The following is a 13,800-nucleotide window of genomic DNA, read 5'->3' on the forward strand; positions in this document are numbered from 1 at the left end:
TTAACAGTGAAGGCAAAAAATGTACAGGAGGAAGGAAGGAAATACATGTTACTGAGAAGATGTATCTCTAGGCGATGAAAGCTTCATCATAGCCCAGAATTTACAAATAATCCAAGCTAGAGGATTCAGAATTGGGGTGCAGGTGGCTCTTTTGACACAAAGTGTATAATTAAAATAAGTACTTGGATTAAGATGACAACCACCAGTTAACTAGAATGTTGTATAAATAAACATAAAATAACTATATATTCATAAAATTTTGCATGGCATAATACAAAGAAACTAGAACAATCATGTCCATAACATACATGTTCTTCCCATTCCTTCCCAAAAGTAAAAGTGTGCTTTAACTGCCTGGTAGGAAACATAGCTAACCAGTATATGGGAGCATAGTCCAGAAACTGCAAAGTGTGTATGCGCAATTACATACTATTTGGTTCAGAACCAGCATTGCTGCAAAAACCGTACAGATGCGGCATTGTTTATAGGCTTGGGATCTCAGTATGTTTCATTTCATTTTGGTGTATATCACGCTTATGCCCTGTGTTCCACAGAAATGCATATATTGCTCTTGCTCTTCCATCTTCTCCATCCATCTCTCTCTATCCATCTGGACATTTTAAGAAGCCACTGAATAGATGTAACTCATTCATCATAAATCTCAGTATTTCTGAGATGAGGTTTTTAAAAGGATAAAGAATAGTTGAAATTTATGTGGCTTTTCATTTTTGTTTCAAACCTCATGACATATCCTGCTTTTCTGAGATATACATTAAGTCAGTGTACTTTCACAAATCAGTGTTAATGGTGTTCTTCTGTTATAGAGATGGTAAAATCGAGATTAAGAATAGAAAAGTGATTTACCGGAGAGCATCAAGTCAGTAACAGATATGGAAATAAAACAATTAAACAGGAAAAGGGTTGAGGGGGGGTGTTTGTTTCTTTTTTAAACCTACTGTGAGCTAGCCTGTCTGGGAAAAAGGTGCTTAAGAATCTTTAACTTTGGGGGATTTTTAAGAGTCTTGTTTTGAGAGATCCAAAACTGCACTGGCATTTGTTTTCAATACTAGGAAAGACAAGTAGAAGAATACTGAGCCCCTTATGTTTAACTGCTGAAGAAAAAAAAAATTTGGGCACAGTGGAAGCAAGTCTATTCCAAGCACGTCTCTTTACTCAGCTGCATTATTCCAGGTGTTTGATCTCTCTATTGGACTGAAAGGCAGATAATCAAGTTACAATGTTAGAAAGTTGTGAAACTAAACTATTATCAACTTTATGATCATTGTTTCCATAGTAACTGAGTACAGGTGAGTACATTTTATAAAGTTGAGTATTGACAAATTATTTACCTAAGCAGATTGCATTGTAGCTGTTTTAACTGTAAGACAGGATATTTTATTTAATTTTTATTGAAATTTCTTTTGCATATCACTGAGATAATGAATTGATAGGAATAAATTACCAGTATGTGGCAGTAATTGTCCAGCAATTGCAACAGTGGATGTACATGAAACAATGTTTAATTCATAAAATGCACCAGGTTTGTATATAAAGGCATTTTTAGATATTAAATTGTCCCACTGTATGTGCACAATAATTTATACAACAGTGTGTATTTTACAAAGTACTTAAAAGGTTCAGGCTCTCAAAAGCTACATCTTAGCGGTTTTTAATCTTAGAGAGACTTACACCTGCACTTAATGTCACGTAGCGAAGTAACCCAAAGACTTCAATGGCATAGATTTCAGTATTTGAGAGGTGTCAGAGGAAAACTTTGTGGAACATAAAAAGTAAGGAGTAGAAGACTGAAAAGGATGAAAGGATCCATTTTAAAATAAATTTTAAATTTATTAAATTTAAAATTTTTACTAAGTTGAAAAAGAAGGAAAAATGGGAACAAATGGTAGGACTGAGAAGTACCTTTGATCTGTCAGCTGGTTAGCAGGAAACAGACTTCAAATAAATGGAGCTCTTTAAACAAGGCCTGTCCTTGAGATGTGTACCTAAGAAACTTAGATTTGTTAGAGAGAAACAGCTGATAGTGATTTCTTCTGGGTTTATATTGTGAACTTTTTTTTTTTGCCTTGGCTTTATGCAGATAAGTAAGCTAAATTGAAACCTTTTGGAACAAATCCCTGTATGAATGTAAGTGCTTTAAATGGCACACAATATTATAGAAGTTCTGATGCTTCATGTCTGTGAACTAATGTTGTAGTAATAACTTGGAATTTGGTAATGTAGAGGTGGGTACCGTACTCCATTTGGTCTTAAAAAAAAAAAAATCATCCTGCAGTCACATCTGTTAATACTAAATGGTGAAACACAATCTCTGATCCAGCTAAACTTTGTACTAAGAGTGCTCTGGATAAGAAAACATAGATGGCATTGAGCGGGTTTGGATGCCTCCGTAGTCATCTTGTCTGGGTAGAGATTTTTCTCGTCCACCGTTAAAGAAATCTGGAAACTCTGTTTTGCATATGATTGCCCAAGTAATTGTTTTTTGCCAGACTTACATGTCATTAGTGTTGATGGCAGTCTTGGTAGTCATTTAAAAATAAATAAGTGTTTGAAAATAGAGTTCCTAAATATCGCTATAACAGGAGGCAAATGGAACCATTACGTATCATTACTGTAGCTTTAAAGGAGTCACGGCTCCCTGAATTTTTGTTAACGGCATTGTAACATCAGAGTATTTCCAGAGTGTTGGCTGCTGCCTTTCTCATTAGACAGGCTAAGCCTGGGTTAAAACCAGTGATGCCCAAGTACTTAATGAAGCCAAACTGCTTAGTATTACAGGATCAGCATAATGCTAGCAAATGCTTGCAGAGAATGTGACGTCATTTTCCACCTGCTGAATGTTGTGAAGTGTGCAGTTCCTTTCCTGGACAACTGCTGAGGGAACTGACTTTATTTTATGTGTTCATATATAAGGTCAGGAAACTTGGTCAGAAGGAACATTATAGGAGTGATACTGTGTGAGAAGAAACAGTGTTGATGTTTGTATTGCAAAGGTTAAAATAATTGTACAAAGCAATAGACTTGTAAATTTTCTCTCAGATGAATAGAATTGTTGCTATCATGCTTATGTGCTACTGGTCGCTCACAGGGAACTGAAATACGGGAATAGTGAGAAATGCCATTTTCTAGTTACTTTCTGAGAAGAAAGTATTGTATTATATAATTAATTATGTTGTGGTAAAATAGTATAAGTTACATGAACTGAGAGTTTCAGATGTTTAATTTTTGAGGCATTTTAAATTTAATTTTTTCAGTTATTGGCATATACAGTGTACACTAAGGTATGTTGTCTTCAAGTATACAATGGACACAAATAGCACTAAATAGCTATACTAAATTGTTACACCATTTGATGAAATTTCTAACCGTTGTTTCTTTGAACGTGTTATGTATTTTCAGATTTATGTTGGGTGTTCTTTTGCATTAGACTTTTATTTGGCCTGTAAAATTAATTACTGACATAATTATGTAAATAGGATTTTTATATATGTAAGACAGTGTTTTACTTATCCTTCATTAAAAGTCAAAGGTCTCCTATCTTACAGAAGTTAATATTTTGAGGACGCTCTTAATTTATTTGAGTTTTTTCCTTTTCTGTATCTTGCTGTTATCAGTGCAACGTTATTATAAAATCTTTTCATTGCAGGATCTTTGAAATTACAGCTTATAACAGCTGGCTGTTATAACAGCTGGCAGCTGATGGAGTGATCCTTAACTTTCAGGGGGAGAGAAAAAAAGTGGCATCCTGCTATTCATGCAGATATATGATATCTGCATGAATACAGATCCTGTATTCATGTATTCCTGTATCCTGTATAGATCCAAAATACAAAGATCCAGAACACTTGCATTTTATTAAATCAATTTTAAATAAATAGTTTCTGTACCTGATAAGGTAGCTGTAAGCCTGTTGCCTCAACATGTCTCCCCTGCATAGTATAATAAAAGCATTGGAGTGCCTTCCAAAAAATTTCCTGAGGAAGCTTAACAGAAAACAAAAAATGAACTCTCATATGGTATGTTAGGGTAGAACCAGCAGAGTATTTTGCGAATGTTCACTCGGCTCCAAAGCCTGTGTGAGGACAGCATGATACGACACGAGGAAACTGCTGCGCAGCCCGGTCCCAAGGGCCCAACCCAACTCCCTGACCACCATCCGAGAAGGCAGTGGTGTTTGGGCTGGTACAGCTTTAGGTGCACCTCAGGTTGTTTTCTGAGTCGCCGTTTGCCTATTTGGATACAAGTAACTGACTGGGGACAGGGAGCGAGAGAAAGAAAGCAGGGGGGGAAGCAAATCCATTATCTTTTTCAGTTCTTGGTAAGCACTTTTATCAAGTGGTTAGAGAAAGCCTGGTTACTGTAGGTATGCTTTCCTTTTACTGTGAGTTGTATCTGTCCGGCTGCACCACAAGTGAATTTTGGCTCCATTAAAAGGGAGTGGAAGTTGACTTATGTCTTCACACCGGCTATATGAAAAGTGTGTGTGGAAGGTGAACTTTAAAAATATGTATTTTGTGAAAGTATATACATAAACATGTATCAAAGAGAACATTTTTCTTCAATAGACTTGTAGAAAAAAATGAAGGCAGTGGAAACAATTAAGAAAGTTAACTTTAGAATGAACCTTAAGTTTTGCTGGATTATTTAGGAATTCCAGTCATTGATTTTGAATCAGTGTTTGTAGCATTGATTTAAATGTAGTGGACAAAAATTTTAAACTATGAATAATTTAGTTTCTGTTGCCATCAGAGGATTAAAGTGTCTGTGCTGGATTCTGTGGACAAGTCAGTACACAATAATGAAAGGAAGTTAAATAATAAATAAAACATAAGTTGCACTTTAGCTGCAAAAGTCTTGTCTTTATGATGAGAATAGGATCTTCAGGCTATATTTAAAACTAGACCAGAAGTAGCTTTTTTCTTCAGTAAGAAAATTGCCTGTTTATTTCTGTCAGTTATTACCATTCAACACTGTGGGCTTTAGAGTGTTTTATCTTTCATTAAGAAAATAGGAATAAATTTGGGGAGATTAAAGAAAAGTGCCCCCAAATGCTGACTTCCCTCTTTGACCAATAGGATCAAAACAAGGGCTCCAAATTAGAGGTTGCTTTAATTTCAGAGCTGCAAATAACACTGATCATAATTGCTTTTTTTCGGCACCAGTATCGGTTAATTTAAAAGAAGACTTAATTCCAGAGGTATATTTAAATACTTCTACATCATGTTTGTAAGTTAGATGCTTCCAGTTCAAGATTGTCTGTCAAATATTAATGTGTTCTAATGGAAAATGTTCACTCTAGAGACAGTCTTTTGCTTTTAAGGGTTTTTTTAAATGTTGAGCTTTTTAAATCATGCTCAAACTAAAGTTACAAGAAACAAGTGGGGTTTTTAACCAAAACTGTGAGCTTAACAGCTAAATTACATAAATTGAGGCTGTAATGTTTTCTAATTTCTGAGTGTACGTTTAAAACAGTATGATTGTGTAACCACTTAATTATACCAAAGGTTATGATTTTTTTTTAAGCTCCCTGCTGTTGCATCTTTAACTTACAACTACACTCACACTGTGCTTCAGATCAGCTTTCCATCCAATACTAACTTCTGCCTCCTGTGGATGCATTATGCTTTAAGGTCTGTGGAAATCCCTGCTGTTATTTAAGATACTTTACTAACAAAATTGCTGTCCCTAGACAAGTGTACTGTGTCCAGCGATTTACTGGTAAGTGAGGGACTCTACCTCGAATTAAGCAAGTAGTCAATATATTGTGAAGAACATTCAGAATTACAGTGATGCTTTGACGTATTCTGTCAAAATGTATGAGCACCTTTTGGTAGGGGATCATGAAATGGATAAGCGGGGCAAATGTTTCGGGTCACCCCATCAGCTGAAGCACTATTATTAAGTGATTGATACATTGGCGACAGTCCAGTTGTGTGTACAGGCAGATGGTCTACGGGCTGCAGTGCACATCGATTTCAATGAGTTTTATTGCTGATCTGTAACACTTGTTGTATTGACTCAGTCTAGCCATTTGTCTTAAACAAAACAATTACTTTTGTTTAATCAGTTGTGTTGGAGACTTCCTTCATAGGAACATAATTAAAATGGAATCTAAGACTGTATTCTGTAAAACTGCTATATTAAAAGAATGGCATGTTTAACACTAACTGAGGTGAACTGTTACTGAGATTGACCTGCAATATCATACTGATACTTAGTTTTCATAAATCTGCTCAAAAGTTCAGTTAAATCTGTGGATGAGGTTTTTGTCTCTCTTCTTGCAGTGCAGGGAGTAGGAAATTTATTGTAGACAGCTACCGAAGGAGTCTTAGGCTGTTGATGAAATTAAAGTCCCTTGTATTACTGAAATAACTTTAGGGGCTGCTGTCTAAGTAATGGCATCCTCTTTGGTACTGTCCTATAACCCGCTTTTGGTCCAAGAAGTGGTACAATATGCTCAGCTTGGCCGTCCACCTGCCTGGTGCAGAAGGGTTTGTTGTGGGCTCCTCAGTGGAGCACCTGTTCACCAGTCTTCCACAGGGTCAGTCTGAAAAACAATCCCTCTCCTACCACTTGCCAGCTGACATTGCTGTATACAGCTTGTTTTGATCCGTGCAGTACCATTCCAGTCCATTATACCTTGCAGAAGCAATCGGAGATTATTTCCCTCATGATTTCAATTCAAAATGGTAGGTACAGAGCTGGGAAGAAGAGTATGTTAATAATCCTTGTATTTAGGTAATTATATTTAGGTAATACTGTCCCAAATGTTTGCAAAAAAAGATGTGGAGGGGGGAAAAGCTGGAAATCTTGTGGTTTTATGGCCTTGTAGGTTAATTCTTCTAAGTACCAATTAATTATTCATAAAGATGGGCTGTCCTACATTCATGACTTTGTTTTTCCAAGTCTGGAATTGATTCGTAATAGTCTCGCAAGTGTGAGTTTTGAATGGAAATTTGACAGACTTCCAAATTAATTTTCCATTATCTGTGACCCACACGATGGTGGTATTCCCTGCTTTTGAATTAAAGACTTAGACTTCAATAAGCTGCTCTGCTTTCAGAGCCGTTTGATCACACACACAAAAAGAGCACTGGATCGCTAACCAGTATTTGCCAAATCCCAGCAGCACACTTCGATGCAGAGTTGCCATTAAAATATTTTTCACTTGTGTCTAAATATTGGCGATACCCTGAAAGGCTTCTCCTATAAAGGGTTTTTCTATTCAGACAGGGTTCTGTTTAATGCTTTATTGTAGTAGTTGACAGGTAACAATCAATGGCACTCCTCAGAGTGTCTCCTGCACAGGTTACATTTCTTCATGTCTTTTACCATTGTTTCTCCTAAATCAGTCCTTGTTAACACTGTGACATGACTTTGTCATAGCAGTGGAGCAAATATGCTCTAGCGTAGTGCTAACGGCACGTTGCTGGAATGGCTGATTGATCTCTCGGAACCTTAAATAGCTATGTTAAATCGTCTGAACTCATGTTAGAGGCTTGTAAGTACTTTTACTCTTTGTTAAGCACACATAGTACATGGTCCCAGGCCTTCAGCTAAAACACTTGTGGGATGAGAGGACTAGATTGCTCATAGCTATAGTCCAATTTGTGACTGTTCAAAGACAGCAAAAAATGCATTGGACTTCCTCGCAGGTAGGGACCCTTAACGAGTCTGTTGATGGCACCTTGATCAGAGGCTTGGTGGCACCCTCCCTGTAGCATGTATGCAGTAGTCTGTGTCTGTGTTTTTATTGGGGAAGGAAAAAAAGGTGCTGCCTATAGTTGCTGCCAGCTCTTGCTTCATTTCCATTTTCTGAAACGAGTGTTCAAGAAACTTTTGTGATCATTAGTGCAACTCTGTCATTGTGATAGAATAGTTACCAGTCATGCTGGTTATGACGATCTTTAAAAAAATTGTCTTAAGTGCCTAAAACAAAAGGTAGAAAGAAACTGAGAGAATTGAAAAGAAAAAAACTTTTATGTTGTGATGATTATGTTAAGAGTCGTCTTCACGGGGCTCAAATGCCTATAACTGGCAAAAATGTTTATATCCTATTTTTCAAAGATTTCTATGGAAGAACAGGTGGTGCTTGCCTGTTCTGTCATTCTGCTTTATCATTCTGTTCTTGTTTAAGTTCCAAGCAGCCCAAACAAGGTAAGGGACTGAAATAATGGTGTTCAGATCCACAGCTTCTGCCGTGATCAGTGGCTTTTTTTTTTTTTTAAAGTTTATGCCATTATAAAAAGTTAGAAAGACAGGCAATACTTATCTTTTTCTAGGAGGAACTTACTATTATTCTTTCGAGAATAAGCATACAGCTTTTCTTCATGAGTATACAAATGCTTTCCATGATACAGGGTAAATTTATGTGCACTCAAATTCTCAACACTTTTCATATAATTTAAAATGACCAATTTTGAGGAATGGAAAGGAACTCGACTGTTAGGTGGTTGTGTTCTTACCCCTGTTTTCAGTCATCTGTTTGAGAGAGCTGTAACTGGCTGATATCACAGTGGTGGCACTGAAAAATTAACTTTTTTCAAAGGGGATCACAGAATTCGTCTTAAACAACAGGTCCAGAAAGGTTTCCCTGAAGGCCAGTAGCTGAGGGAGGATGGTACTGTACAATTATGGGTTTCTTTAGAAAGAATATTCACACCTTTGAATAGGAAGTACCAACTAGTGCTTTTAACTACATAAAAATACTACTCCACCATCTTCTTTTCTGAATGTATTCAGCTGTCTTGGTTAAGGTATGCATAGATCTAAGAATGAGTTGCACACATTACAATCTCAATGAATGAAATTTACTCCATATAATGTGACTGACTTCTAAAAATATTTTTATTTAGGTTTAACTCCTAAATATACTTGTGAAATGTTATTGTATGGCGGCTAATTCATAGAAAGATTGGGTGTTGAGTTGAAGCACTGAAACTATGTAAACATTTTGTGGTAGCCAGATGTCATTTAACAGCTTGATGATAATAATAGCTTGGTCTTCACATGAATTTCACTTTTTTTTTTCTTGAATATGTAACATATGTGGAATAGCCAGCAAATACGAATTTTATCAATCAGATATAGTTTGACATTTTTAACACTTTTTAAACTTTACAAAGACCTGTTTACCATATGGTGTAAGTGGGTGTGCAGGAAACGACACTGTTTCATGAAGTCTGATATATACTGTACTACTTTTCCATGAACTGAGCATGAACGTTTCCTTTTAACAGGCGTGCTAAAGGCAAGCCTTTGAAGCATGGGTGTATAATTTTGGGCAGCAACATTTATGTGTGCTTCTGTAGGTGATTGTTTTGAAATCACTTAATCCTTTAGCTTTTCTTATTTTTATTTTACTTTATTCACAAAAGTTTGTTCCACATTAATGTTGCAACATGTGAAAGAAGTAACAGAAAAGCAGAATTTGTATTTTACTTTTCATTGTTGCAGTAGCCAGTTGTTGCTATTGTGGTCCCAAGTATCCTATTTCCTGTTTATATTCTATGTCTTTTGAAGATGCTGCAGAGTTTCGAGGCAATTGAGCTGAGGCAATCCTTGAACTGAAATCCTGTATATCATTAAATTGAATTAGTCGTGATAGTTTCTTCAGAGATAGGGTCATTGCAGCTTTCAGTGACTTGAAGATATTGATTCCACATACTTTTGTGGCTTATTTGCATACAATTATGGTTTAATTCAGTTAGCATTTCACACAAGGATGAGAGCACAGCCTTTAATGCGCTGTTGTGCAGTACCTCGAATTTACATTAGACCAGTGTTACTTAGAGCATGGAACTTAACTTACCACTCAGTGCAAACCAGCAACTTGTGCTTGCTCCTTTTGCAGACAAAAGCTTCTGATTCTGTTCCAACAGCCACTTAAAAGTAGAAAAGTACTCCACAATAATTGTTTTTCAAATGACAAGGCATCATTTAAATACTAAAATGACAGTTTTTCAAGATTGAAGTGTTTGTACATATATTCATAAATGTTTAACACCTTGTCCCATCTAGATGCAATTTTTAACTAATTGCTAGAAATTTTCACCTGCCTCTGAAATTACTTTTTGATTTAGGCTTCTGCTTATCAGATAATTAGTAGCTTAATTAGTTTTTAAACAAAGTTCAGGTAAGGAAAAAGAAATGATCCACAGCTAAAACATCTTTTCTTTTTTTTTTTTAACTTCGTTTCTCAATATTGAATGCCTGGCAATTTCTATGACAATAGCAATACCTTTTTTCTTCGTGTGGGCTATAATAGCTACTCTACAGAGTGCCTTAAACAGCATGTGATAGCTAGGACATGTTTGTAATGTTTGTAATTCATGAAACTATGTAATACCACAAACTGCTGTTCCAAAAAAAAAAAAAAACCAACCCAAAAAAAACCCCAACCAAACAAGCAAACCACCCACAAAAAAACACAAACAAACAAACAAAGCAAACCCCCTACAGCTGAGCATGAGAGCTTCATGGAATAAAGATTTTAGGTTTAGAATATTACTTAAAACTGCACAAGTTTTCTGCTCTTTTTGAAAAATAATGTCCTTATTAAGGTCGTCTTAAGCCCAAGGCAGGAGAAAGAAATTCAGCTAAAAATGCATGTAACTCTACAACTTTGCCAAGAGGGTGTTTTTTTTTGTTACAGCCGCCTGGCACCAGCACGCAGAAAGTCATGACTGCTTATGCCACCAGTCTCTTTTCATATATAATCTACTTAATCCTGAGAAGGGCGAATTGAAGACAAGTAATAATGCATCTCCAGGTCTTTCTCCCACTATCCTGGTCTCCAGACTAATGCCCTGAAATGGTAATTCTGATCTTCTATCAGCACTTCCTCTGCTCCCCTGCTGATAAAGCATCGTAAGGCAAAAAACCTCCAGATTGTCAACTCCGAGCAGAGGCACTCCGTTTTACCAGTTGAAACAGTAACTGCTATACTTCTCACCAGGAAAGAAACAACTCAGTCCTCTCTGTCATGAAGTACCTGACCAAACCTAGTGGCCTCAGTCCAGAAATCACAAATCCAACTGTGAACACTTCTCTTTTATGGGAGGGTTTATGTAGCAGTTTGTGCATAAGTCTGTTTCTTTCCACACCATGTCCTCACTTTGATTATCTCTTAAAGTCCTTCTCACCAAGTGTCAGTGTTTGATAGTTGAAATATTTAGCTAAATGTCCATACTGAAATGGAATCCAAAAATAAATGGGAATTAATTTAATTCATTAAAAGTCCATTTATTAATTTTTTTTTCTAAATTTATTTTTGTATTAAGGGACTCTGTTTACTATGCCTGGTTAAGATTCTTTGTGTTCTATCACTATTTTTGCTTAATGTAAAGGAATCTTCTTATGGTCTTAATGCCAATGACTGCAGAGAGATTGCTCTAAGTCGGTACTCACTTAAAGGCTCTCCGAGCTGCAAAGGTCTTAGGAAGCTGTAGACTACCTTGAGTTTCTTATTAAAAGTATGTAATTTCACAAACATTCTAAAATAACTCTTTCCTGTATGGTGTCAATGGCACTAGTCATCTAAATACAATATTCAAGATGAAGTAACATTTGCTGGGATATGAGTTCTTGTTAAGTGATCTTGTCAGTAATGTTTGTTGTTGAAGTTACTAAACATTCAGCATAAACCTTAATACTTGATTTTGTTCATTAAAGATTTTTTTTTTTTTAAATGTGCTTAGGAAGTAGATTTAGCTGTTACTGCCTTTGCAGTATGTTGCAATAGAATTATGAGAAAAAGAAAGGACTTTAGGATAAAAATCAAGTCAGATAAAGCACAAATGAAAACCAACAGCTCAACATTTCACCTAATCTCCATACAGATACTGAGCATGTCGATTATGTGCATGCTGGTAGCTCCTTCCAAACTGAGGAATGTGTTTTAGCAGCAGTGTGCATGTTTGGTTTTGGATCCTTTGAAGGTTATGCATTCTGTTGCTGTTCTTGTTGATTCTGGAACTAAATGTGATATACAGTAATGCGTGCCTTGCAGTTTCCATGATTTCAGATGACGAATAACATTCTCTATGGGGATGTGAACTAATGCCCTATTTATTTCCATTGTCTGTTCTCATGCAGATACTTTATTCTCCTAGTTGGCAACTCTCTCCGCTTCCATTCATTGTAATTTTTAAAATCAGTGGAAACTGGATGAACTCCATCTAATCTCTCTTATTTTTCTGAAGCACTCTAAGACTACAGGCACTTTGAGACTTTAGGCACTTAATTTTGTTACCAAAACAGAAAATAGTTTCACTATAGCAAATCTTTGCTATAGTATCGGCTTTAAAACTGAAGTTTAGTATCCCAAATAAAAACTTCTCAAGACTAAATTAGCTTGCTTCTTGTTTCGTCCAGCTTTCTTAAAGCCTATTTTTTAAACAGTTTGGTGTGTAAGAAGTATAATTTAAAATGCTTTAGTGTACAGGTTGTCAAAACTAAGGAATCAAATTGCTCTGATTACTCACTCAGATTGCCCCTCAGTTTGAGAATTTAATTGATGTCTCTTGCCCGTGTTCGTCAAGTAAAATTCATAATAAACAAACATACCTCTATGAGAGGCTTCTATGTGTTTGGAGACACTTCAACTTAGTGCAAATGCGTTTGCTATTTTGACATAGTATGTGTTTTATGGCATACAGAACAGGGAGAGCATCATCTAAGTAAGTGACCCTCTTAAATGTCTTTATGAAGTTTGACAGTGTGTGATTACCAATTAAATACAATTTCTGTCAAGAAGCCCTATTAATAATCTGTAGATAAAATATCTTTCTTGGTTACTTTTAAGATAGAATTTTATAGTTCTTTTATATTTTACTCATACAACGATCTATCCAACTTTTACAGTATGAATGTTTAGGAGCTTTTTGGTAAATAAGAAAATAATGACTGGTATCTTTCCTTTTTTATGTGTAATTATATAACATTTTGCACTTCTGAATTTTGTTTGTCCACATTATATAACATCAATATACAACTGATTAGAGGCATACAAACTACTAGCCCATTTTTTCTAATTAGATTTTTTGTTTCACTACTTCTTAATAAAAATTCATATTTTGGTACATATTTTCTATAATACATACGGTCTTATGTACTATAATTAAGTGTGATGTTATAAGCTGCCTTTCTTCAGTACTGAAGTACAAGCTTTGCGTTTTTTACATCTGACACTGAAAAGTCACTTTTCTATATCAAATAAGTTTTTCGGTGGGTTGTTTTGGGGTTTTTTTTTTTGACAGATTGTCACAAATGACTCCACGTTTCAAGAATACTCACACAAGCCCAATGTATACACAATTCCTGACTACGTTGCTGGAAGAACTGCATTTCAAAAATGAAGATCTGGAAAGTTTAACAAGAATATTCAGAAAGGACTGACTACTTGAATGGTCAGTCAATTTTAAGCTATTTTGTATATCATAAAACTAAGCCAGTTAATAACAGTTTTATTTTCAGCATTTTATAAGTATGCACAGTAACTACAGATCATATCAGCCAGAGCAGAAAATGTGTAAAGTACATTTTAAAGTAAAGAAATATACATAGTATGGAAATGAGTGTCATCATTTTTTCACTTACAGTAAATGCCAGCTGCTTACTTATCACTTTAATCTTTTGAGAATATATAGTTGGTTTACTGCAATTTTGGGAGGAATTTTTACTCAAGTTCTACTACAATTATTAAAAAAAATAAATTCTGTGTGGTTAAGTCTTAGCGGGGTTTTTTGTTACTAAAGTGAAGTTGTTATGCTCAGTCTTTGA

General features: G+C 35.6%; 1 protein-coding gene across 1 annotated transcript in view; it reads left to right on the forward strand.

Moving 5' to 3' along the window:
• The window catches only part of RPAP2 (RNA polymerase II associated protein 2), a 42,014-nt gene extending 28,598 nt beyond the window's left edge, over positions 1-13,416 (forward strand). Inside the window, exon 12 of the mRNA XM_009884893.1 lies at positions 13,278-13,416. Coding sequence (XP_009883195.1) covers positions 13,278-13,416 — 139 coding nt within the window. The remainder of the gene's footprint in view (positions 1-13,277) is intronic.
• The last annotated feature ends 384 nt before the right edge of the window (positions 13,417-13,800 follow it).

This window comes from Charadrius vociferus, unplaced genomic scaffold (assembly GCF_000708025.1).
Source record: "Charadrius vociferus isolate BGI_N301 unplaced genomic scaffold, ASM70802v2 scaffold163, whole genome shotgun sequence".
Lineage (NCBI taxonomy): Eukaryota > Metazoa > Chordata > Aves > Charadriiformes > Charadriidae > Charadrius > Charadrius vociferus.